This window comes from Rhinolophus hipposideros (assembly GCF_964194185.1).
Source record: "Rhinolophus hipposideros genome assembly, chromosome: 1".
NCBI classification, from domain to species: Eukaryota; Metazoa; Chordata; class Mammalia; order Chiroptera; family Rhinolophidae; genus Rhinolophus; species Rhinolophus hipposideros.
Genome location: NC_138047.1, coordinates 10,122,936 through 10,148,831, shown reverse-complemented (window position 1 = coordinate 10,148,831; position 25,896 = coordinate 10,122,936). Strand labels below are relative to the sequence as shown.

At 35.7% G+C, this 25,896-nt stretch overlaps 1 protein-coding gene across 6 annotated transcripts in view; it reads left to right on the top strand.

Annotated features, from left to right (window-relative positions):
* Positions 1–25,896, top strand: part of TASOR2 (transcription activation suppressor family member 2) — an 81,540-nt gene that overhangs the window by 21,975 nt on the left and 33,669 nt on the right. For 2 of the 6 annotated variants that reach the window (XM_081044640.1, XM_081044637.1), the window contains exons 1-11: positions 1,049–1,227; positions 1,928–2,073; positions 2,368–2,463; positions 3,754–3,826; positions 11,081–11,172; positions 13,104–13,241; positions 13,384–13,508; positions 13,587–13,606; positions 13,707–13,806; positions 15,671–15,771; positions 23,040–23,143. In XM_081044640.1, coding sequence (XP_080900766.1) covers positions 1,095–1,227; positions 1,928–2,073; positions 2,368–2,463; positions 3,754–3,826; positions 11,081–11,172; positions 13,104–13,241; positions 13,384–13,508; positions 13,587–13,606; positions 13,707–13,806; positions 15,671–15,771; positions 23,040–23,143 — 1,128 coding nt within the window. In that variant the 5' untranslated portion in view covers positions 1,049–1,094. Of the gene's footprint in view, positions 1–1,048; positions 1,228–1,927; positions 2,074–2,367; positions 2,464–3,753; positions 3,827–11,080; positions 11,173–13,103; positions 13,242–13,383; positions 13,509–13,586; positions 13,607–13,706; positions 13,807–15,670; positions 15,772–23,039; positions 23,144–25,896 lie in introns of those variants that run through there. The other 4 variants (XM_081044638.1, XM_081044641.1, XM_081044639.1 and 1 more) reach the window with 3 other exon arrangements.

The following is a 25,896-nucleotide window of genomic DNA, read 5'->3' as shown; positions in this document are numbered from 1 at the left end:
CCTTGTTTATTTTAAATCATTTATTAATAGCTTTATTGGGAACAATATTCTACACACTGGTGTAAATTAAGTATTCTCTGACCACATGTATTTGGGAAACACTATGTGAGATAGGCTTTTATTTTAGTTGCACTGTTTTTTACAGTTTTCAGTATTTTATTCATTGACACTCAAACATCGGGATATATGTAGTATTTAGTACTTCTGAAACTTAAAATCTGTGCCTACCTATTAACATCTTACAGATTTTGGAGAAGTTGATAAACAGAGACAGTTCATTTCTAAAGCTGTGACACCATTTATATTTCACTGTAAGCAATATATTTCTTAAATATTGAGCCTCAGAGTACACAGATTTTTTTATTATATTGCCTTTTTAAAAACATTAAATACAAGGTTTCCAGAATTATAATTTTTGAAAGAATCCTGATTTGTATTTGAGCTAGCAGTGTAGATTATTTGTAAGATGAATTTGCAAGTACATAGGCTTCCGAGTTTGTTTTGAGTATGCAGCTAAAGAAAAGCCATAATTTTAGTTATTATCACGAGTGTCTTGCTATTTTAATCTCTTTAGAATATCCTTATTTTGTACAGCATTAGTATACTAATACTGAAGGAGAAAGTGAAATGGAGAAAAAGTAAAACAATTGATATGAATCAGATGTACCAACTTCAGAATATTCTTAAATATTTCATCCTCTTCCTTCCTATTTATAATCTTTCATCATTGGTTCTAGGAAGTTTTGCATTTTTAAACTACTTTCATATAATTGAAGTGTTAGGATGGTTTAGTCCAAATTAATTTTACTGAAATGTTTGTTTTCATTTCTGTGATAGTGTAGCTTCCTTTTTTCTTACCTGTTGTTCATAAGTTAATTTTAATTAAAATGCTATTTTTCCTGTAACTTTTGAACCCTAATGTAATTTGCAGAATTCTTGTAAGAGTAGGAAGCTGTATTAATGTACTTATTTGTACTCTATGAGTAAAACTTCCAGTGCTGTAGAAATTATTCCATTCTCTTTATTATTTATAAACTATTAACAAGTTTGTACCCCCCACACATACCTTGTTAAAGAAAGTAAAGAGTATACAAATGGAATGGTTAACAAATCAAACAAATCAAATGGTTAAACGTTACAAGAATTCATTAGGCTCAGTTCTTGCCAAAGTGAAGACTTGCAAAATCAAAAGGCACCAAGGCTCAATCAAGAGAATTATTGGATCGAGTAAGCAATACTCAATTACGAAATACACCTCTCGTGGGACATACATATCAGAATCTGTGGGATAGCAAGCACATGGGTATGGTTTGAAAAAAGCACTTTGAAAAAATAATAAAGTTTTTGTAAAATGAAAAATATGATTTTATAATACAACCCATAAGAAGTAAAGTTCAGTAGACACATCTGAGCTGGTGAGGAAACCCCAAAGATCCAATGATTTCTAATGTGTTTGCTGAGTATGTAATAGTAGGCTTCTTAAAAGGAATGTAATAGACTTACTTGGGGATTTGATGAGAAGATGGGAAGGGAAAGTTTATTAAAATATGGTATAGGTTTAAAAAATCATAAAGATAAGAAACATTGGTCTAAGTGATTGCTAACCGTTAACTTGACAATACAGTTAGATCTTCTTTTACCAACTGCAGTTGTAACAGTTTTAAACTATAAGGCATAAGGGATCTGGCAGGGTATATTTTACTCTTGTATTAAAATAATTCACCCTCAGTTGTAATCCATTTAGATTATTTTCTTTACATGAGAGCTCTTTTAAGTTAAGATAGTACAGATATGACAGCCAAAACACTTTGTGAAAGTCTTACATAGGAAGGAAGTAGATGAGGTGTTCAGGGATATTTAGTGTGCCAAAAACCTCCATCCTTCAGTTATCTTAAACAGTTGCATTATTTTTGTTTGTGTTTTACAGTTTTTGAAACAGTGTCCTTGAATTCAGACTCTCTCTTCCAGAGGGCAGTTTCAATTCTCCATACTTCTTACTTGGACTCTGCATCTGAGCATGGTTTTCAGTACAGTCAAGTGACTTTGGTGAAAAATGACATTTTCTTAAATGAGGTGAGGTGGTTGGTGCATACTGTGGCACTGTGTGTTAGTTTTATTTTAGCTTTAAAGAAATAGACCCATCATTTTGGGTAAATAAGCCTAGTTCTTTTAAACTATCACTTTTCAGATAAAAGATCCTTGGAAATAGTCAGTTGGAGGGTAATAATAATATATCCTAGGGAATAGAAAAATGATAAATTTTGTTAGTCTTTTAGCAGGAGGAATTCAGATGATGCATTTTAAAAAATTAATTTGCAGGGCAGAAATAACATGTTTATAGCATTTGGTCATTCTCTCTTTACACAGTATAAAACTTTTTACCAAGAAAAGAAAGCAAGTAACTATACTCAGGAAGAACTTCAAGAAACTTACGGGTTTCTTCTGTTTGAAACTGAAAAGCAGGTAAGGGAATTAGGTTGTAGAAAATTAATTTTGTGATATTAATGTACAAAACTAAAGATATCATTAAACTTAAATATTGGTATTTCAGTTATGTAAGAATTGTAAGATTACTGTTCATCAGTGTTTTTTGTTACTTAGTTTGGTGGCAGTGCAAATGACAGTGAAAGCTAGTTATGAAAGAGATGTGATTTCTACAGCTTTTTATAGGTCCTTTTTAGTTTTACCTTAAGTGCATTTGTAAGCTCGTGGTGACATTTAGATTCTTAAATACCAGTAATGCCTTTTGATGGAGTGAATGGATATTTGTCCATTCTGTATCATTATTTACATAGATACTGTCTGTCCCTTGTGGAGGTTTTTCAAGTTTAAATTCCATGGTTTTGGGATAAGATGAACACTTACAGCATTCTAGTTACTTGGAATTGTTTCATGCCTGTCTTTGAAGATTGAACATCTATATTGTTGCTTGTACCTAACTTGTGGGAGAAGGAAACTGTGCAGGCTATGTCTCCAAAGATGTGTATGGCATCTAGATGCAATTTAACATGATTTAAAGGTAATATCTTGGTTTGGTTAATGATTTTTAAAGAACAAAGGTAGGCTTATTTTTAAAATGATTAATATTACCGTATTTCCCCGAAAATAAGACCTAGCCAGTCAGTCAGCTCTAATGTGTCTTTTGGAGCAAAAATTAATATAAGACCCAGTCCTATATTGTATTATATAAGACCTGGTCTTACAGTAAAATAAGAGTAAAATATATAGTAAAATAAGACTGGATCTTATATAATACAATATAGGACTGGGTCTTATATTAATTTTTGCTCCAAAAGACACATTAGAGCTGACTGACTGGCTAGGTCTTGTTTTCGGGGAAACAGGGTCAAAGACACATAGTAATACTGTAAGTTTATATATTTTCTTAATCATCTACTTTCAAGTAAGGTATGTTATGGATTCATACTACAGAAGACATATGGGGTAAGATATTTTCAAATTTAGTGATTCCAAAGCTATAATTGGAAAATTAATCTTTAAGAGAGGACTTATCTGTGATCTTGTTTAATTTGGTTTTGCTGTTGACGTTTTTGTTAACAGAAATGGTAACATTTCATGAAAAACTTTCAACTATTAACCAGAACACAATTGTCTCACATAAGCTTGCTTTGTGCCATGAATACATATAGTATATGGATTCTTAATTTATTTGAAAGTTTATAGAGTATAGTGATATTTAATTAACTCTCCCAAGACTGATGTAATAAGCAAGGTACTTTCTTTTGTTTAAAGGCAAAGTTGGCATGTCAGCGGGGACTCTATATTGGCAGCAGTGCTATTACCACTCTGGGTGACCCAGCAAAAGGTAAGTCTGTGAGAAAAAAGAATCTCTTCTTTTAGAAGATGAAGTAGGGTTTAGTTTATTTCATAAGGTACCCATATTAAAAACCAGTTTCATTAATGATAAACAAATAATCTTTAGAATCAGAACTTTATAAATGAACTTTGATTTGAGTATAATAGGAGAGATATGATCAGAACTTTTTTTTACCGGTTGTTTGGACTAGAACAGATACTGAGGTATCTTTCAGTGCCAGTGGATTATGACAGTCATCCAGGGCTGGTGAAGTCCTCTTCTATGCTATCATAATGGCAATAGGAATAGAGAATAGATAGAACTAAGCAACCTTGGCAACCGTGGAATGTGAGAAGTAAGAGAAAGGAAATAAAGATAAGGGTTTAAACTTACACTACAGTGATATTACTAATAGAAAAGAGACACAGAAGGAGCGGAGATTGGTAGGGAAGCTGATAAGTTAAAAGAGAAAGCTAATCTTGTGGTAAGAAAATCGGTTAACCCTAAATTTCTTTAAGCTTTAGTTTTCTCAGCTGTAAAATAGATAAAACTATCCTCTAGATTTGTTGTGAGGATGCATGCATGAGACTCAGTAAAGTGCTGAGCACAGTGCAACCTAGTAAACTCTCAGTAAGTGAATACTACTTTCATGAGTTAAATTTGAGAAATAATGGGATTTTTGTGTTTCTGGAAGATATTCTGCTGGTGGTAGAAATAGTTGGGAAAAGGATTGGGAATGGAGGTTGGGGGTCAAGGTGGTGGGGGTTGGTCTTAGTTGAAGCCCTTCTCTACATGGGACAGTAGAGAAGGAAAGGATGGCAAAGAACAGAACTTTTGGATCCTTGTGGGACCAAGAGGTGGGAGGAGGGGAGGGTATAGGAGGAGAAGGAGTCAGAAGCAGTCAGCAGGATGAAGAATCGGGAAGTAGATTTTTACAGCTCAGAGGGATCTAAGAAGTGGTTTAGCTGTATCAGCTGCTGCAGAATGTGGAAAGCAAGACAGAAAGATTATTGAACTTCATGGCTAGATTCCTGCTGACTTTTTTTTAAAATAGCTTGATTGAGATAAAATTCACCTACCAGTTTTACCCATTTAAAGTACAAAATTTGGTGATTTTTAGTATATTCACAGAGTTGTGAACCATCATCACAATCAATTTTAGACCATTTTCTTCACCGTAAAAAGAAATCCTGTACCTATTAGCAGTAACTCCCATTCCACACTACCTCCAGCCTAGGTAACCACTAATCTTCTTTTTGCCTCTGGATTTGTCTTTTCCAGACAGTACATATAAATGGAGTCAAATATGATTTTTGTGACTATTATCTTTTATTTAGTGTTTTTAAGGTTCATCCATGTTGTAGCATGTACCAGTATTTCATTCCCATTTTTGTTGAATTATATTCCATTTTATGGTTATACCATGTTTTCTTCATCCATTTAGCAGTTGATGAACATTTGGTTGTTTCCACTTTTTGGCTATTACCATGTTACCCCAAAAATAAGACGTAGCTGGACAATCAGCTCTAATGCATCTTCTGGAGCAAAAATTAATATAAGACCCGGAAGATGCATTAGAGCTGATTGTCCAGCTACGTCTTATTTTCGGGGAAATATGGTATTCAAAATAGCTGCTATTAGCTGCTATGTACATTCGTGTACAAGTTTTGTACAGATGTGTGTTTTCATTTCTCTTGGGTATATACCTAGGAATGGAATTGCTGGATAACTCTGTAAAACAAAAATTTTAAAACTTACGTTCAGCTCTTCTAAAAGACATAAAAAAGGATAAATTCATAACCCAGTAATATTTTACATAAAATCTTTTTTTCTTTTTGCCTATTCGTCTTCACCCTCGCTTTTCTGTTCGTTATGAAAAATGCCAACAGAAAAAGTAGACAGCATGGTATAATATACCCATTATCACCTAGGTTTAGCATAATGTTTTACATCACTCCCTTCATTTGCTTAATTTTTTCTTTTCGTCTCTTTTTTTTTTTTTTGCTGAAGAATTTGAAAGTAAATTACAACTAAACACCTCAGCTTACATCTCTTAAAATAGAAGGCCAGTTTTTTCTGCAATCCGTGATTTTATTGTTGATGTTTGAGAGGTTTGCTTCAGTAGCATAGTGGAGTGGAAGCTGCATTGTTCCTAACAAAGACACACACTGGGGATGAGAATAAAATAGCACTACTGCCTGTGTATATTTTACAGTTTTGGGCTCAAATAGAAATGGATAGTTCTGTGTATAATGGTAATGTTTTGTTTTATATTAATGTAGTGTTTTAGTTTTAAAAGTGTGTTGCTCTTTTTAAATCTTCCTGAGAACCCTGTGGTTTATGTATCTGTAACCCAAGCGCACCCTCCCTCGTGACACTCCTCAGTCACATGGTTGTTATTAGTAAGCGGAAAACTGGGAACTGGAACCCAAGCTTCTGACCCTCAGTTTATTGCTTGTTCCACTATACCAAAGTGTTCTCACCATTGTCTTATATTTCAAAAGAGATACCTTCATTCAGGAATATCCCTGAAATCTGATTTTATTGTTGATGTTTGAGAGGCTTGCTTCAGTAGCATGGTGGAGTGGAAGCTGCATTGTTCCACTCCACCTTTTCCTCCTTATTCTCACTGTTGCTGCCGTATGAGGGTCCTCCTCTCCTTTCTCAACTCCTACAGTAGCTTTCTAGTTGTTCTTGCTTCTATGTCTCCCTTCTATAGACTCAGATTTGAGGAGTCTCTGCTCCCTACAGAGTAAAGTCTAAGCTGATTTGCAAGTCTTACGATGGTCTTTACTGTTGAGTTCCAAGCTTTTTTTTCAGCCTCAACTTTTACTACTTTCTCCCTTGTTCCAACACTGGCCTACTTATTGTTCTAAATAATGTGTGTTCTTTTATGCTTCCATACTTTTGTTCACTCTGTTCTCTACTTAGAATTTTGTTCCTCTCTCTGTCTAAAGGACTCCTTTCCCAGACAAATTTAATTATTTCCATATCTGTGTGTCCTTCAGGTATAACATATGTCTGATAAACATTTAAGTACCTACTGTATGTTGGGCTATGATGTGGCTACAGTGGTGAACAAAACTAATATAACCTCTATCTTACTGGAATTTACAGTTTAGCAGAATAAGTTGCTTGAAGACTGGGACCTTGTTTTATTTTCTTTTGTGTCAAAGCTGCCTAGCACAGACCTGCCATTTAGTAAACCTCAGCACATAGTATTAAATAAGAATACTCCCCCCTTATCTCGTGGTTTCACTGTCTGCAGTTTCAGTTACCTGTGGTCAATTGAAGTCCAAAAATGCTAAGTGGAAAATTCTAGAAATAAGCAATTCATAAGTTTTAAATTGCATGCCACTCTGAGCAGCATGATGAAATCTCTAGCTGTCCCACCCAGGACGTGTTATCACTTTGTTCTGCATTATCCGCACTATAGAGGCTGCCCTCCCGTTAGTCATTTTGACACCCTCTAAGTTATCAGATCGACTGTCCTGGTATCGCAGTGCTGGTGGTCAGGTAGCCCTGATTTGACTTAATAATGGCCCCGAAGTGCAAGAGCAGTGATGCTGGCAATTCAGATATGCCGAAGAGAAGCTGTCAAGTACTTCCTTCAAGTGAAAAGTTGGATGTTCTCATCTTAATAAGGAAAGAAAAAAAATTGTGTGCTGAAGTTGCTAAGATCTGTGATAAGAAATTTCTCCGTGAAATTGTGAAGAAGGAAAAAGAAATGTGTGCTAGTTTTGCTATCATACCTCAAACTGCAAAAGTTACAGCCACAGTGCATAATTAAGTGTTTAGTTAAGATGGAAAAGGCATTAATTACATTTGTGGGTGGAAGACGTGAACAGAAAACATATTCCAATTAATGGCAATGTGTTGAGCCAGAAGGCACTAAGCCTATAATAAAGAGTTCATCCAGGGACCCCGTGAAATGAGTGGCACCAAGCCATTTACTGCAAGTAAGGGATGGTTACACAGATTCAGGAATAGGTTTGGACTGAAAAATGTAAAAATTACTGGAGAGGCTACATCTGCCTATGAAGAAGCTGCTGCCACATTTCTGTTAGAGTTGAAGAAGTTAATACCATCCAAAGCAAGTCTTCAGTTGTGTTGAAATTGGGCTCTTCTGGAAGAAGATGCCCAATAAAACCTACATTTATAAAAACGCAGAGGAAGCATCAGGACGTAAAACATGGAAGGACAGATTAACTCTGGTATTATGTATGTGGTAACACTTTAGGGCATATGATAAAGCCAGGTGTAGCTAGCATACAGAGCAAAGAACCCACACGCTTTCAAAAGCAAAAATTACCTGCCCGTGTTCTAGCAACAATCAGTGTGGGCAACAGCCATCTTGTTTATGGTATGGTTCCACCAACACGTCACAAGAAGAAGGGTGAGTACAGTACAGACATACCTTGGAGATGGTGTGAGTTTGGTACCAGACCACCATAATGAAGCAAATATCTCAGTAAAGTGAGTCACAAATGTTTCGGTTTCCCAGTGCATATAAAAGTTACGTTTATACTATACTATATGTAGTCTGTTAAATGTGCAATAGCATTATGTCTAAAAAATAATTTACACACTTTAATTAAAAAATACTTTATTGGTAAAAAATGCTGACCATCATCTGAGCCTTCAGCAAGTCATAATCTTTTTGCTGTTGGAGGGTTTTCTGAAACTAAGAGAACGATGAAGTTTGCCGCATTGACTGACTCTTCCTTTCATAAACGATTTCTCTGTAACATGCAATGCTGTTGGATAGCCTTTTATCCACAGTAAAACTTTCAAAATTGAAGTCAGTGCTCTTAAACCCTGCCGCTGCTTTCTCAACTGAGTTTATGTAATAGTCTAAATTCTTTGTTGTCATTTCAATAGTCTTCACAGCATTTTCACCAGGAGTGGATTCCATCTCAAGAAAAATACTTTAGCAACTGCTCATCTGTTAAAGATTTATCATGAGATTGCAGTAGTTCAGTCATATCTTCAGGCTCCACTTCTAGTTCTCTTGCTGTTTCTACCACATCTACAGTGACTTCCTGCACTGAAGTCTTCCACGAGGATTGCAATCAGCTTCTTCCAAAGTCCTGTTAATGTTGATGTTTGACCTCTCCCCATGAATCACGAGTGTTCTTAATGGCATCTGGAATAGTGAATCCTTTCCAGAAGGTTTCCAGTTCACTTAGCCCAGATCCATCAGAGAAATCACTGTCTATAGCAGCTATAGCCTTAGGAAATGTAGTTCTTAAATAAGAAGACTTGAAAGTCGAAATGACTCCTTGAGCCATGGGCTGCAGAATGGCTGTTGTGTTTGTCGGCATGAAAACGACATTCATCTCATCCATCTCCATCAGAGTTCTCGAGTGACCAGGTGCATTGTCAGTGAGCAGTAATATTTTGAAAGGAATCTTTTATTCTGAGCAGTAGGTCTCAATATTGGGCTTAAAGTATTCAGCACACAGTTAGGTTGCAAACGGATGTCCTGTCATCCAGGCTTTGTTGTTCCATTTACAGAGCACAGGCAGAGTAGATTTAGTATAATTCTTTTAATAGCCTGTGATTTTCAGTATAAGTGAGTATTGGCTTCAACTTAAAGTGAGCAGCTGCTTTAACCCCTAACAAGAAAGTCAGCCTTTCCTTTGAAGCTTTGAAGCCAGGCATTGAGTTTTCCTCTCTAACTATGAAAGTCTCTGGATGGCACCTTCTTCCAGTATAAGTCTGTTTTGTCTACATTGAAAACCTGTTGTTTAGTGTGTAGCCACCTTCATAAATTATCTTAGCTAGTTCTGGGCTGGTGGCTGCTGCTCCCTCTGCACTTGCTGCTCACCTCGCACTTTTCTGTTGTGTTTTTTCCTAAATCTCATGAACCAGTCTCTGCCAGCTTCAGACTTTTCACCTCTCAGCCTTCCAAGAATTGAAGAAGAGAGTTAGGTCCTGGCTCTGGATTTGGCTTTTGCTTAAGGAAATGCCTGTGGCTGGTTTGGTCTTCTATCCAGGCCACTAAAACTTTCTCCATATCAGCAATGAGGTTGTTTCACTTTATCTTTCATGTGTTCACTGGAGTAGTATTTTCAATTTCCTTTAAGAATTTTTCCTTTGCACTCACAACTTGGCTAATTGTTTGGTGCAAGAGACCTAGCTTTCGGCCTATCTCAGCCTTCGACATTTCTTTCACACTAAGCCTAGTCATTTCTTGCTTTTGATTTAATGCAACAGACGTGCAACTCTTTCTTTCACTTGACAACTTGAGGTCACTGTAGTGTTATTAATTGGCCTGATTTCAATATTGTGTCTCAAGGAATAGGGACAACCAAAAAGAGGGAGAGAGACGGGAATGGTTGGTCAGAACACACACAACATTTATCGATTAAGTTCACTATCTTATATAGCAGTGGTTTGTGGCACCCCAAAACAATTATAATGGTAACATCCAAGATCACTGATCACAGATAAACATAACATAATGAAAATGAAAAAGTTTGAAATATTTTGAGAATTACCAAAATGTGACACAGACACAAAATCAGCAAATGCGGTTGGGAAAATGTTGCTGATAGACTTCGTTCAGTGCAGGGTTGCCACAAATTTTCAATTCGTAAAAAAATACAGTTATCTGTGAAGCACAATAAAGCTAGGAGCAATAAAACAAGGTGCCTGTACAATAACATATTTTGAGAGAGGAGAAAGAGAAAACATTCATATAACTTCTATTACAGTATATTGTTACGGTTCTATTTTTGTATTAGTTATTGTTAATGTCTTATTATGCCTAATTTATAAATTAAACTTTGTCATAGGAAAAAACATAGTACATATATAGAGTTCAGCACTATCCGTGGTTTTAGGTATCTACTGGGGGGGTTCTTGCAACATATCCCCTGTGGATAAGGGGGGGGTTACTATACTTAGTGAGATTTTTTGTAAAAAATAACTTGAGAATCAGATTCCCATAGATCTTTTCATTGAATGATTGAATGGAGAAAAAAAACAAACTTAAGAGTTTTCCAAGAATGTGATACACTTATCCCTTTCCAATTGTTGTACCCAATTAGAAAATTAGTTAATAGATACGTTCTGTCTTCTTAGCTCTAATGTTTTGATACCTTTAGAATAACTCAAATAGTTTTTAAAAAGTAAGGATTTCAAAACAGTTTTTAACATTGACTTATATTTTTTATTTGTGTGACGCTACATGGGAATTCTGTATATGTAAACAATCTTTTAAAAGTGTCAATTAATCTATATTTTATACTTTTATAGGTGTATACATTTCCAGATATTCAGACTGTCTTCATACAAGACCGTGGTATCATGGGAAGTCTGGCTATATTGTAATTTTTAATCTAATTAAGGTAATGCCCAAATGTGCTTCTATGTCATTTTTTTTAAAAAAAACAAAAGTTATCAGTCTGTGATAAAGTTCTTTGCAGATCATTTGCTAAACATAGTCCTCACCAAAGACAGCCATCCAGATTCAGAAAAAGTAACTGCTGTTTTTGCTTTCCTTCAAAGCAAAACTTTTTGTCTTTTTAATAGATAATCTGTGAATATGTTAAACAAAAAACTTCAAAATAATACAAAAGGTATTCAATTAAAAGTCTTCCTTTCACAAACTCTGTCCCCCAATGCCACTTTTTAGACATTAAATAACAAAACAAGTAGCTGCCTGTAAAACAGTGATTATAGTTAATAAGAGAACAATTTAGAAAACAGCATTCATTGTCTGGTTTGAATTGTCAAAATAAAAAATCTTTATTTTCTTTATCCCGAAAACATCCATACCTTGTTCACAGCTTCCTGTAGCAGCTGTGGTTGATGACCTCAGAAATTCTTAAACGCCCTTAAATAGTCCAATATAAGGAAATCATTCAGTTAGAACTTTCACTCAAATAGTAGGGAAGCTCTGATTTTAGAGATTGGTGGGCTTTTTGAGGACAAATTCTGTGGTTTTATTTTGTTGTTTTTGCTTTTGTTTTAGCTTTCTTACTACTATCTTAAGTTCTTTGGTTATAAATCTAACAATACTGATAAGAATGCAAACTCTTCATATTCCACATTTGTCCCCAAAAACTGGAGGGGAAGTAGCATTGCTCTGGCACTGTCACTGCCTTTCCTCTCTTATCTTCCCTCTCCCTGCTTTGGGATAAGTACTGTAGTTGTGCTGCAGGAAGTGTACCTGTCAGCTCAGATAACAAGTGTTTGGCTTTTATTTATGTCAGGTTCCTCATCCTTGATTTCTTGCCCCTGTATCCCACCCTGTCTGGTGGATATTGCCGTTTTACATGTTGCCTGTATGCTCTCAGTTTTCCTGACTTTACTGCTCATAGGCCAGCCAGCCTAGCATAAGATGTTTGATGGGGAAAAATACGGGTTGTGATTGCTCACTGCGAGGTACTATTTATATTCTTTGGCTTCTTGGACCAAAGAATTGCCCTTGTTGGTCCTATAAATGAAGAGGCAAGACCATAACAGCAAAATATAAAACAAAAAAACCTTTTTCAATAAAAGAAATTAAAATTCTTCTTGTAAAGATAAAAACAAAAGTTGCCTATAATCTCACTCTTCATTTTGGTATATATTTTGTATATTTCTGTTTTTCCCACATATGCCATTATATTATTCAAAACAACTTCAAAATCATTGTGTGATACTTCATAATGTGATAAACTTGACTGCTTTTTCCCCCTTCTTCTTTTTATGGAAGACATGTAATCCTTGATGAAAAGAACTCTATAATGAGAAATGTTGTTGACTGTTCAATAATCGAGGCCAGTGGTCTGTTAATCACTTTAATGCATATTTGCTCCTTGGTGATTTACTGGGTCCTGGCATAATAGAGACATTGTGGTCTGTAATTTACAACTGATAACTTAATAATTCAGTTTGGAAACTCATCTTTTGAAATTTTAAATTTCATTTGTCATCTGTTATAATCATTGAATAGGCAGTCTGTTTGGTGAGCTATATAATTTTTATTTTAAAGAAATGCTTCTCTTATATTTGGAGTGATTTCATGTACATCATTGATATTGTGGTAAAAGAAATGGACACTTGCCTCAGAAAAATGCCCAAACAGCAGATTTTTAAATAAGAGATTGATGGATAATTAAAACTATTATTGACCTTAAAGATAATTTTTTAAGAAGCATAGTTCTAATTCTTAACACAGTTAACTATTAGTTGAAACATATCCCCATCCTTATAAGGCAACTTGTAAATGAATCCTAGAGTAAGATTATTGCTAGTTAAAGACATCTGATTAGTTTTAATGTTTTCATTCTAGGGAAAAATCAAGTTTGTGTCTGAGAATTACACAACTAACTATACTAGCCCATCTTCTGGCTATGATTGCCACGTGGCTGCAAATACTAACAGGGTTTCTCACAAGACAAGTCATTTTCGCGCCTTTGAACTGAGTCAGGTATAGTCACTGGGATTAATCATTTCCAAGGTACATTTCTGCATCTAATGTGTTAAGTTTCAGGACTGGGTTGGTTGAGATCAACTTGGTGCATACGAAATTCTATAGTGCTGTCCTAATTATACTTCTTTTTCTTTTTCAGTATTATCTCTATGAACTTTCAGGCAGCACTGTTACTGAGCGACCTAGACAGGTCCATCCTTACGTAATTGTAGCTTTTCAGTACAGGGAACCTAAAAAGATGGCAGCCCCAGCTCCAAAAAGCATGTAAGTAATGTGCATACTTTGTTTTACTGGATTTGTTTCCTTTACTCTTATAAAAATGCTTTTTTTTTTCCCTCCTAGACTTGAACTCAGTGAAAATGGTAAGAAATTATTTAATTGGTTCTTTTAGGTTTTTTTTTAAGTAAATGTTTTGTTCATAAATAAAATAATCAATTTCTTTCTTACCCTCATTTCTTAAAGTTCTCACCTCCCCATGGAAAGGGAAATTAATTATTCAAGGCTGTCTGCTGTGTGATATAACTCTTTGCTCCTCTTACAATACAGTGGTTCCAACACAACTGTAAGTATTGAATTTGTGTCCTTTATAATGTTTGTGTAATTTTCTAAATTCTAATTTTGAGTTCTTGCTTGGTTGCACTAGTGTGAGATGTAGCAATTATGCTTTGCTTTCGATTAGAGTACGTTTGGACAGATGTATAGAGCATAGTACCATGATATGAGAGACCTAAATTCATATGCAAATTATGACCTTGACTTTGAAATAAGTTAGTTTCATGACAACTCACTTTTTAAATTTAAGTATGTTAAGCTATTCATGGGAAAATGACCTCAAGCTAAATTAAATTGATTTGATACTAGAAGCTTGACTTTTCCCAAGAAACAAATTGGATTTGCCTAGATAGCAGATACAGCAGATTATGGCCACTGTATTATACTATTGAGTCTTTCTTAAGATTTGCATTATTGGATTTTCTAATTTTTGTATGAAAATTAGAGTAGTATTAAATAGAGTAGCTACTACATTTACATTATAATGAATTACAATATTTTCTTCTGGGGAACAGTGAAGGGCATCTTATGAAATCTTTTTGTTTAGTCTATTCTTAGTTTGCACCCCAACCTATTGAAAAATCAACATAGTTTAACTGAAATACAAGGTGAATACTGGTGTGCTATCAGAATTCATTTTCTTTCTACTGGCATTTTTTAAGAGGGAGGGATATTATAACCCATAGAATAAAGTAAGAATTCTGTGAATAAATAAATGAAAGAGAGGGAAAGTTCTTCCTCACTATAGAAGGCAACTAGTAAGTGTAGACAGAATGATGAATTTAGAAAATAACCAGTGGCAACACCACAATAGTCAGTGGATGCTTAAAATAGTAGGTGAAACTTTGGGTGATATTTATGTATTTCACAGTAGTTCCCCAGAACTTAACTTTTAATCACAAAGGGAAAAAATACAGGTTTTACAATGGGAAAAATAACTGTAGATACCATCTTAACTAAGCAGTTAATGTCATCAGAAATGGAATAAACATCTCTGTGCATCATATCAGGAAGCGTGTGAATAACATATCATTTCTGTGGTGTTCCTGCCACTCTAATCAGGAGGAAACAGACATACCCAGATTGAGGGACATTCTGTAAAATAAATGGTCTATATTAAAAAATATCAAGGTTATTAAAGATAAAGACTAAGAGACTGTTCCGGATTGAAGGAGACTAAACTGACGTAACTAAATGTAGTGTGTCATCCTGGAGAGGACCCTGAACTGCAAAAAAATGTTCTTTTGTTATAAAGGATCCTAGCGAGACTATTGGCAAAATTTGAGTAACGTCTGTAGGTTAAATAATTGTACTACACACCATTGTTAATTTCTTGATTTTGCTAATTGTTTTGTGGTTGTTAAAAAAGTGTCCTTTTTTGAGGACATATACACAGGGAAGTATTTAGAGGAAAAGTCTGTAAGTCTGTAGTCTACAAGTATTTCAAAATGAGTTTTAAAGAACGAAAAAGTACTCAGGTGAAATGGCGCTAAAGTCTGGATGTGGTTCATTCTGTGGCATTGCATGGTAGGCAGTGCAGTATTGTCAAAAGTTTGCAACTCTTTCATAGCAGAATTTTTAGAAAATTCTCATTACAGTATGCATAGTTATTATTTCACACATCTGGACATTTTAGTCATACCAGAAGTACATGTGTTCACATTTGAGACCACGGCTAATAGTGCCATATATTTGAAAATCTATACTGTACATATATACGTAAACATACATATTATTTGACCTAGAGTTTATCAATTTAAGGACTTTTTTGTGGTTACAATATTTCTCTTTGAATTTATATTAAAAAAACAAATATTGTGAAGCTGCAGATTGTTTCAATGTTTATTACATCACATGACATTGTTGTTTTGTAGACCACGTGAACTAGATTTTAAGTATGTAATGAAAGTATCATCTTTGAAAAAAAGCCTACCAGAAGCTGCCTTTAGAAAACAGAATTACTTGGAGCAAAAAGGTCTGTTCAATTGTAGTGATACACAGTATGTCCTGAGCTTTGTTCCAGTTATTTTCCCCTCTTACACACTCCCTTTCCCTTCTTCCTTCTTCCCTCTCCTCTCACCTCTTTCTCCTCTCCCTCCTTTTGCCTTAAGTGATTTTTAATAGGGTCTTTAGTGAAAGCTGTAGAGTTGCTATGTGTTTCAGTTCCTTGGAGGCCAGCTAGAAACTGAAAGGTAATTTCATCTAAGATGGGAAAGACTAGCTTTATATAGAATACTATGGGATTTAAGCAAGCAGATATGCTTACAAATAGTTGAAGACTCATAAGCATTCGTTTCAAGGAGAACAGAGTTATTGTGGTTGTTTTTATTTATACTACTTTTTAAATTATTATTAAATTTGCTTCAGGGACATTGGTTAAGAAGATTATATTGGTTTCAAGTGTACAGGTTTTTTTTGTTTTTTTTTTAATTTACTGGGGTGACAATTGTTAGTAAAATTACATAGATTTCAGGTGTACAATTCTGTATTACATCGTCTATAAATCCCATTGTGTGTTCACCACCCAGAGTCAGTTCTCCTTCCATCACCATATGTTTGATCCCCCTTACTCTCATCTCCCTCACCCCACGCCCCTTACCCTGTGGTAACCACTAAACTATTGTCTGTGTCTATGAGTTTTTGTTTCTCATTTGTTTGTCTTGTTCTTTTGTTGTTTTGGGTTTATATACCACATATCAGTGAAATCATAGGATTTTCTGCTTTTTCTGTCTGACTTATTTCGCTTAGCATTATAGTCTCAAGATCCATCCAGGTTGTCACAAATGTTCCTATATCATCTTTTCTTACTGCAGAATAGTATTCCATTGTGTATATATATATATACCACAACTTCATTATCCATTCATCTATCGAAGGCCATTTTGGTTGTTTCCATGTCTTGGCCACCGTAAACAAAGCTGCAATGAACATTGGAGCACACGTGTCTTTACATATAAGTATTTTCAGATATTTTGGGTAGATACCCAGGAGAGGGATTGCTGGGTCATATGGTAATTCTATTCGTAATTTTTGGGGGAATCTCCACACTGCCTTCCATAACGGCTGCACCAGTCTGCATTCCCACCAACAGTGTATGAGGGTTCCTTTTTCTCCACAGCCTCTCCAACACTTGTTACTATTTGTCTTATTGATGATAGCCATTCTGACTGCGGTGAGGTGATAGCTCATTGTGGTTTTTATTTGCATTTCTCTGATGATTAGTGATGTTGAGCATTTTTTCATATGTCTATTTGCCATTTGTATATCCTCTTTGGAGAAATGTCTCTACAGGTCCTCTGCCCATTTTTCAATTGGGTTGTTTGTTTTTTCGTTGTTGAGCTTCATGAGTTCCTTGTATATTTTGGATATTAGCTCCTTATCGGAGGCACTGTTTGCAAAAATCTTCTCCCATTCAGTCGGTTGCCTCTTTATTTTGTCGATGGTTTCTTTTGCTGTGCAGAAGCTTTTTAAGTTTCATATAATCCCATTCATTTATTTTAGCTTTTCCTTCCCTTGCCTTTGGAGTCAAATTCATAAAATGCTCTTTGAACCCAAGGTCTATAAGTTTAGTACCTATGTTTTCTTCGATGCAGTTTATTGTGTCAGGTCTTATGCTTAAGTCTTTGATCCATTTTGAATTAATTTTGGTACATGGTGACAGATAGCAGTCCAGTTTCATTCTTTTGCACGTGGCTATCCAATTCTGCCAGCACCATTTATTGAAGAGGCTGTTTTTCCTCCATTGTACGTTTTTAGCTTCTTTGTCAAAAATTATCTGTCCATATTTATGTGATTTTATTTCTGGGATCTCCATTATATTCCATTGGTCTATGTGTCTGTTTTTCTGCCAATAGCATTCTGTTTTGATTATTGTTGCCCTGTAGTACAAGCTAAAGTCAGGCAGTGCGATACCTCCAGCATTGTTCTTTTTTCTTAAGATTGCTTTGGCTATTCAGGGTCTTTTGTGGTTCCAAACAAATCTGATGATTTTTTGTTCTATTTCTTTAAAAAATGCCATTGGGATTTTGATGGGGATTGCATTAAATCTGTATATTGCTTTGAATAATATGGCCATTTTAACTATGTTGACTCTTCCAATACATGAGCACAGAATGTCTCTCCATTTCTTTGTGTCTTCTTCAATTTCTTTCAAAAATGTGTTATAGTTTTCAGCATATAGGTCCTTCACATCCTTGGTTAAGTTTATTCCTAGGAATTTTATTCTTTTTGCTGCAATTGCAAAGGGAATTGTTTTTTGTATTTCTTTTTCTGAGATTTTATTGTTAGTATATAGGAATGCAATGGACTTTTGTACATTGATTTTGTATCCAGCAACTTTACTGTATTCGTTGATTGTTTCTAATAGCTTTTTGGTGGAGTCTTTAGGGTTTTCTATATATAGCATCATGTCATCTGCAAAGAGTGATAATTTAACTTCTTCATTCCCAATTTGGATGCCTTTTATTTCTTTCTCTTGCCTGATTGCTCTGGCAAGGACTTCCAACACTATGTAGAAAAGCAGAGGTGATAGGGGACAGCCCTGTCATGTTTCTGAACATACAGCAAAGGGCTTCAGTTTTTTACCATGAATTATGAGATAGCTCAGGGCTTGTCATATATGGCCTTTATTATGGTAAGGTATTTTTCTTCTATACCTATTTTATTAAGTTTTAATCATAAATGGATGTTGTATCTTGTCAAATGCTTTTTCTGCGTCAATTGATATAATCATATGATTTTTGTCCTTTATTTTGTTTATGTGATGTATCACATTGATGGATTTGCGGATGTTGGACCATCCTTGTGCCCCAGGGATGAACCCCGATTGATCGTGGTGAATAATCTTTTTAATGCATTGTTGTATTAGATTTCCTAGAATTTTTAGGATTTTTGCGTCTGTATTCATCAGAGATATTGGTCTTTAGTTTTCTTTTATTTGTGTTGTCGTTACCAGGTTTTGGTATCAGGTAATGTTGGCCTCATAAAAATGACTTAGGGAGTACTGTCTCTTTTTCAATTTTTTGGAAGAGTTTGAGCAGGATTGATATTAGATCCTGTTTGAAGGTTTGGTAGAATTCACTAGTGAAGCCATCTGGTCCAGGACTTTTGCTTTTGGGAAGGTTTTGGATGACTGATTCAATTTCGTTACTGGTGATCGGTCTGTTTAGATTTTCCAGTTCTTCATGGTTCAGCCTTGGAAGGCTATATGTTTCTAAGAACTTGTCCATTTCTTCTAGGTTATTGAATTTGGTGGCATATAGTCCTTCATAGTATTCTTGCATGATCCTTTGTATTTCTGTGGTGTCCGTGATAACTTCCCCTTTTTCATTTCTGATTTTGTTAATTAGTGTCTTCTCTCTTTTTATCTTAGCGAGTCTAGCCAAGGGTTTGTCAATTTTGTTAATCTTTTCAAAGAACCAGCTCTTTGTCACATTAATTTTTTCTATTGTCTTTTTGTTCTCTATTTCATTTAGTTCTGCTTTGATTTTTGTTATATTCTTTCTTCTGTTGACCTTGGGTTTCACTTGTTCGTCTTTTTCTAGTTCTTTAAGATGTAACATGAGGTTATTTATTTGGGATTTTTCTTGTTTCTTGAGATAGGCCTGTAATGATATAAATTTCCCTCTTAAAACTGCTTTCGCTGCATCCCACAAATTTTGGTAGGATGTATTTTCATTGTCATTTGTTTCTATGTATCTTTTGATCTCTCCTGTAATTTATTTTTTAACCCAGTCATTCTTTAAAAGTATGTTGTTGAATCTCCATGTATTTATATTATTTCCTGCTTTCTTTTTGCAGTTGATATCCAATTTCAAAGCCTTGTGATCAGAGAATATGCTTGGTATGATTTCAGTCTTCTTAAATTTGCTGAGACTGATTTTATGTCCCAATATATGGTCTGTCCTTGAAAATGTTCTATGTACACTCGAAAAGAATGTATAGTCTGATGTTTTAGGATGAAGTGCTCTATATGTGTCAATTATGTCCATTTCGTCTCATGTGTCATTTAGGGCTGCTATTTCATTATTTATTTTCTGTTTGAATGATCTATCCATAGCTGTCAATGATGTGTTAAAGTCCCCTAGTATAATTGTGTTTTGGTCATTTTCTCCCTTTAGTTCTGTTAGTAGTTGCTTGGTATATTTTGGTGCTCCCTGATTGGGGACATAAATATTGATGACTGTTATGTCTCCTTGTTGTATAGTTCCCTTTACCATTATGAAATGTCCATCTTTGTCTCTTGTTATTTTTTTCACCCTGAAGTCTGTTTCATCTGATATCATTATGGCTCCACCTGATTTTCTCTGGGTACCATTTGCTTGTATTGTCAATTTCCACCCTTTCACTTTGGGTCTATGCTTGTCCTTGTAGCTGAGATGTGTCTCTTGGAGACAGCATATAGTTGGGTTTAGTTTTTTGATCCAATCTGCTACTCTGTGCCTTTTTATTATTGAGTTCAGTCCATTTACATTTAGGGTGATTATTGATATGTGAGGATTTCCTGTCATTCTATCTTTAGTTTTCCGGTAAGGCTATGTCTCCATTGTTTCTTTGCCTTTTTGTTGTTGTCTATTATTTCTGTGTGGTGGTATCCTATGATGTTTCCCTCTGTTTCTTCTTTTATTACAGTATATATTTTAGTTCTGGATATTTTTTGAGTGGTTACCCTTAAGTTTATGTAAAAGAAAATTTGATATTTAAAGTATTCCATTTTCTTCAGCACGCTTATTTTCTCCATTCCCATATTCCGGTTCAGGCCTTTACTCTCCCCCTTTTTATGTTGCCACAAATTGTCCCTGTTGATGGTGGTCGAATAGCCTCCTTTAGTATTTCTTGTAGTGCAGGTTGTGTATTAGAAAATTCCCTCAGCTTCTGTATGTCTGGAAAGGTCTTTATTCCTCCTTCATATCTAAAGGATATCTTTGCTGGATATATTACTCTTGGCTCATAATTTCTCTCTTTCAATAGTTTGAATATTTGGTTCCACTCCCTTCTGGCTTGTAGAGTTTCTGCTGAAAAATTTGATGATAATCTAATCGGCTTTCCTTTGTAGGTTACCGTCTTCTTTTCCCTGGCTGCCTTGGGGATTCTTTCTTTGTCGTTGATTTTAGACAGCTTCAATACAATGTGCCTTGGAGAAGGCCTGTTGGGATTGAGGTAATTAGGTGTTCTATTTGCTTTTTGGATTCGAGGATCCAGTTCTGTCCACATGTTTGGGAAGTTCTCATCAACAATTTGTTTGAATATATTCTCTGTTCCCTTCTCTGTTTCTTCTCCTTCTGGTATGCCCATTATTCTTATGTTGCTCTTTCTGATGGAGTCAGAAAGTTCTTGTAGAGTTCTTTCATTTCTTTTAAGTCTCAACTCTCTGTCTTCTTCCATCTGTAATTTCCAGGTTCTATCTTCGATGCCACTGATTCTTTCCTCCATCTGGTCAACTCTACTACCTAAGCTGGTTATTTCATTCTTAATTTCTTCTACTGAGTTCTTAATCTCCAGAAATTTCATTTGGTTCATTTTAAAAATTTCAGTCTTTTTCGTAAAATGCTCATGTTGTTCTTTGATTGCGTTTCTGAGTTCATTAAATTGCCTTTCTGTGTTTCCTTGCGTCTCGTTGAGTTTTTTCAGAACTGCAATCTTGAATTCTCTGTCATTTAAGTCACATATTTCTATATCTTTAAGTTCCTTTTCTGGAGACTTTTCAGTTTCTTTCTGAGCTGTCTTGTTGCCTTGGTTATTCATGGCAATTACTGATTTATTATTTCTTTTCATAGACATGTATAGGAGCGGCGTCTGCAACAGGTTGATAATAAGAGGTCTTTCTTTTGTTTTCCAGTACTTGTTGGTAGAATGTTTTATTTTCTCTCCGACTGCAGCTTTTTTTTTTTCTCTCTCACACAGTAGTGCTATGTTTTCTCTGCACTGTTCCAGCTTCTCACACAATGGGGGGATTCCCTGGGAGACGGGCTTCTCCTCTGTTAATAGTTCGCCTGGGTCATAGGGTGCAGTGTCCATGTGGGTATGTGGAGAGCTTTAGAAGTTCCAAAGCTCTTTCTGCACCAGATTCAGAGCCCGTTTGTTTCAGCAGTTCTGTTTACTCCTGCAGGGATCCGCCCAGCTAGGTGGGGCCAGGGGCGGGGTGAGTTGTGAGAGGTGGCCCAGAGCAATGGCGGCGACCACCACCACAGCCGGTCCAGCTTCCACAGCTCCCTCCCTTTTGCCGGAACTAGTTGGGCTGCGAATCTGTGTCTGTGGTCCACAGTTCTCAGAACAGCAAATGTTCTGTTTTTTTGATCTGACCCTGCTACTGTTCCGCTTCTAGCACAGGGCTGGTGGGGGCGGGGCGAGCTCTGGGAGGATAGGGAGGGGGCGGCTAGTCTCAGTGCCTAAGGCTTCCGTTCTCCGCTCGGCAGTGAGGGCTTAAACCACAGTTTTCAGCCTTCTTCCCTTAGTCTTTGCTCCGAGGTCTCTGCCATGAGCATTGGGTTCAGCCATGTTATATGCTGCCCCCTCAGCCCTGTGGGCCATAAGCGGAGCCCTAGCAGTCCGAGTTCTTCCCTCTCTTGGCAGCTGCGGTAGCTCTGGGATGCAGTGAGCTGGGAGCACTTAGCCAGGTCTATGTCCTGAGACCACGCAGCTCCATCTCCACACTTCTCCCTTCCCTCCTCCCCCGCTCGCACTATTCGCCCAGTTTTAAGGTGCATTCAGTAGTGGGCCTCTTCGTCTTGCCTGTCTGCTGTGCGGGAGTCCTTTGTGGAGTTATTGTTGTTCGATTAGTTGTAAATTCCAGGGGAGCTTTACAGAGACTCACCTCACACCGCCATTTTGATGAAAGTGTACAGTTCTGTAACACAACATCTTATATTGCAGTGTGTGCTCATCAAGCAAAGTTTAGTTATGTACTTGTAAATGAAGGGGGGAAAAGCAGAAAGCATGAGAAGGAAATTTCTTCGTCATTTAGATTAATTCATGGAACATAAATGTTTATATTATTTATGTAGTATTTATTTGTCCTGTTAGTCCTATAGTAGTGTCAGTATAAATGAAAGCATTATTTTCAAATACTTCATACAACTTTTTATTGAGGCATTTTATAACCAAGAAAATTGAAGAATAATTTTTTGAATCATATCCTAGTTCTTCTTTCATTTTTTTAGCATATAAAATGAATAAATTGGTTATAAAAAGGCATAATAGCATTTTAAAATAAAAAATGTTCTGCTTTTCTGATTTTTGTTGCAGTCTATTGTCAAGATATGTGCTTCAGTATGTATGAAGTGGAACTGTCAAACAAACAAGGGGGAAAAATAGATAAACTAACAGAATTCATTAAAAACAAGCAATTGGTAAGAATTATCCATTTAAAATATAATTATTCTTTTTTCTTAAGTTGAGAATTTGATATCTTATTATTAGTTGCTGTGCCTAGATTGAATTGTTTTTGCTTGCTGAAAGGATTTTCATCATTTAATATTGATTCACATTATTGATATAATATTTATTGACTAACATTTTCATCCCCTGTGTATCTTAGTTTACATTTGTGTTTCATTAGTCAGTTTATACCCCTGATTTGAAAAATAAAGGAACAGTTTTTCTCAAGTCCTTTTTTCCTGTTTTGTTTTATGACAGAAGAATTGAATGGATCTCTAGTGTTTTTGCAGTAATCAAAGGACCACTTGTGAGATATTTTTTAAAAGTGACTTGCGTCAATCTGTAGGTTTATAAGGAAAAAGAAATTGCTGGTTCTACTGCTTCCATAGAGAAAGTGAGACTCTCCTGAGAAATTCGGTAACAGTCCAAATACTTCTCTTCGTTATGTGAACCAGGGTTCCGCAGTGTGAGGGTAGGTGTAGATGCTGACTGCAGTGAGTGATTCCTAAACACCCGAAAGGAGATGGTGTGAGTATGGGACAATGACCACACAAGTGAGAGCCCTTTACTGATACGATGGACTGTCCCCCTGGTGGATAGTGAGAAATCAGTAAATTAAGATAGAACATGTATGTAAGCTGTGAGTAAGCTTTCAGCGATGGTGTCAGTTAACATACCTTAAGTTGCATGTAACAAATCCAAACTGGCTTAAACAGTGAAAGGTTTTAATAGGCTTAGTTTTCAGTCTAGGTGATAAGGCAAGTTCAGGGACTGTTTGCTCAGGATACTCTCTGTTTTCAGCTTCACCCTCTGTGATAGTTTTGTCCTGAGACTACTAGTCAGGGTTACTTGCTTCCAGGGAGAGGGAGGGGGAGGAGAGAGGGAGAAGGAGGAGACCCTCCTCCAAATTGTCACATCAGTTTCATTAGACCAGTTTATGTCATCTGCACATCCCTCCGCCAGTGACTGCAAAGGGAATGGACTTCGCTAATTAGCTCATGGCATTCCGAGCCCACCTTCCAGAAGTGGGTATGAGGTCAGTCCCACCCAGTCTGCAGTGGTTCTCCAAGTAAGGAGGTGGCATAGTGGCACTGGATGCTGAGTGGATAACTATTGAATATCTCCTATAGGACTGTACGCTGTTTCTCTGAAGTAGCATAGTCCGTTTTGTATTTGGAAATTAAAAGGAAGAAAGTCCAAAGATATTTTCAAAAAAATGCGTTAGTGAGTGCTTTTAGTATTGAAAATAGTGGAGACTTGGTGCAGAACTTGGCTTTGAAACCTGTTCATTAAAAATTACTTACAGAAATTACATATCACAGAAGGTCCTTTCTTCTCAGTGCTCCTTGCTTTTCTTCATTATATTGTGGATAATTTGTACATGTCAGTCTCTTGAGGGCAGGTATCATGTCGTAAGCATCTTTGACACTTTAGTGCTAGTGTCTAGTGGTTGAGCAGTGAATAAAGTGTATGTAGACTTGTACCTAGAATACTGAACTTCAAAAACAGTACAGATCAAGGTCTCTTTTTAAAAGGGTGTTAAGGACATGAAAGGCTATGTATTAGGTTGGTACAAAAGTAATTGCGGTTTTTGCAATTAATTTTAACCTTTTAAACCGCAATTACTTTGCAGCAACCTAATAGTTTCTATGTATAAATATCTAGAGGTAGATGTTTTAAAGATTCTATTATTTCTCCCCCAAAGGTTAAAACAGGAACTTTATGTAGCCCTTACAGTATATAATTTGAAAGACTAATAATTTATGCTACATATTTGTTTAATTTGCACATTATTTAGAAGATTAAAATTTTTAGAAGATGGTTTTATGTAGATAGATTTTACTTTTCATCTATTTTACAAAATTAAAATGCAGAACAATGTAAAAGCCAATGGTGTCACTTTCATTTTTTTACATCAATAGAAAATGAAACAAGAATTATACCTGTTTGCAATTTAGTAGATACCAAAGCTGTGGGTATATATAACTGTTGGTGTGTTATTCAGTAATTCATTCTTCAGTGCTTACCATGTGCCAGAAACAAAAATAGGAAATAGTCCCTGCCATCAAGGAACTTACAAGACTGGACACAGATGTAAATTCTCGTGCACCGGGGTGATGATAGAAGCATGTGGACACTCACTGTAGTGCGATGCCTATGAATCAAGTGTCAGTGTCTTAACTTAGTTCTCATATAATAATTAGAAAAGAATTCTTTTTTTATATTTGAATTATTAATTTTATCAATTTACCATATTTTCAGGCTTATGACTTATCAGTGTTTGAAATAGAATGTTTTATCACTTTATAAAACGGTACATTTAGTTTTTTTACCTGAAAAATTACTGTATTTGTTATTGGTATATAAACTTTAGAAATAGTGAATAATGGAAAAGAAGAACTGTTATCTTTACGATACAGAATAGTAGCTTTTGGGAACTTCACCTCACCTGGGGACAAAATTCCCAATTTACTGTAAATATTAGAATTTCAAGATTTTTATTTCTTGAGTTCAAGATTCCACTGAAGACTGGTGGAGGAAAAGGAAAGGAAGAATTTATTTTCATAGGCAGTTCTTATTGTCATGGGACCTAATTATGTTCTTTTCTATTATTTTCCATCTCTTAGGATATACTATAGAAAAGATTCTTTAATTGGATACAATCTTCCTGTCTTTCCAGTTCCAGTGTTCTGTGATGTGTTGTGTGTAAACATGAGCTAATCAT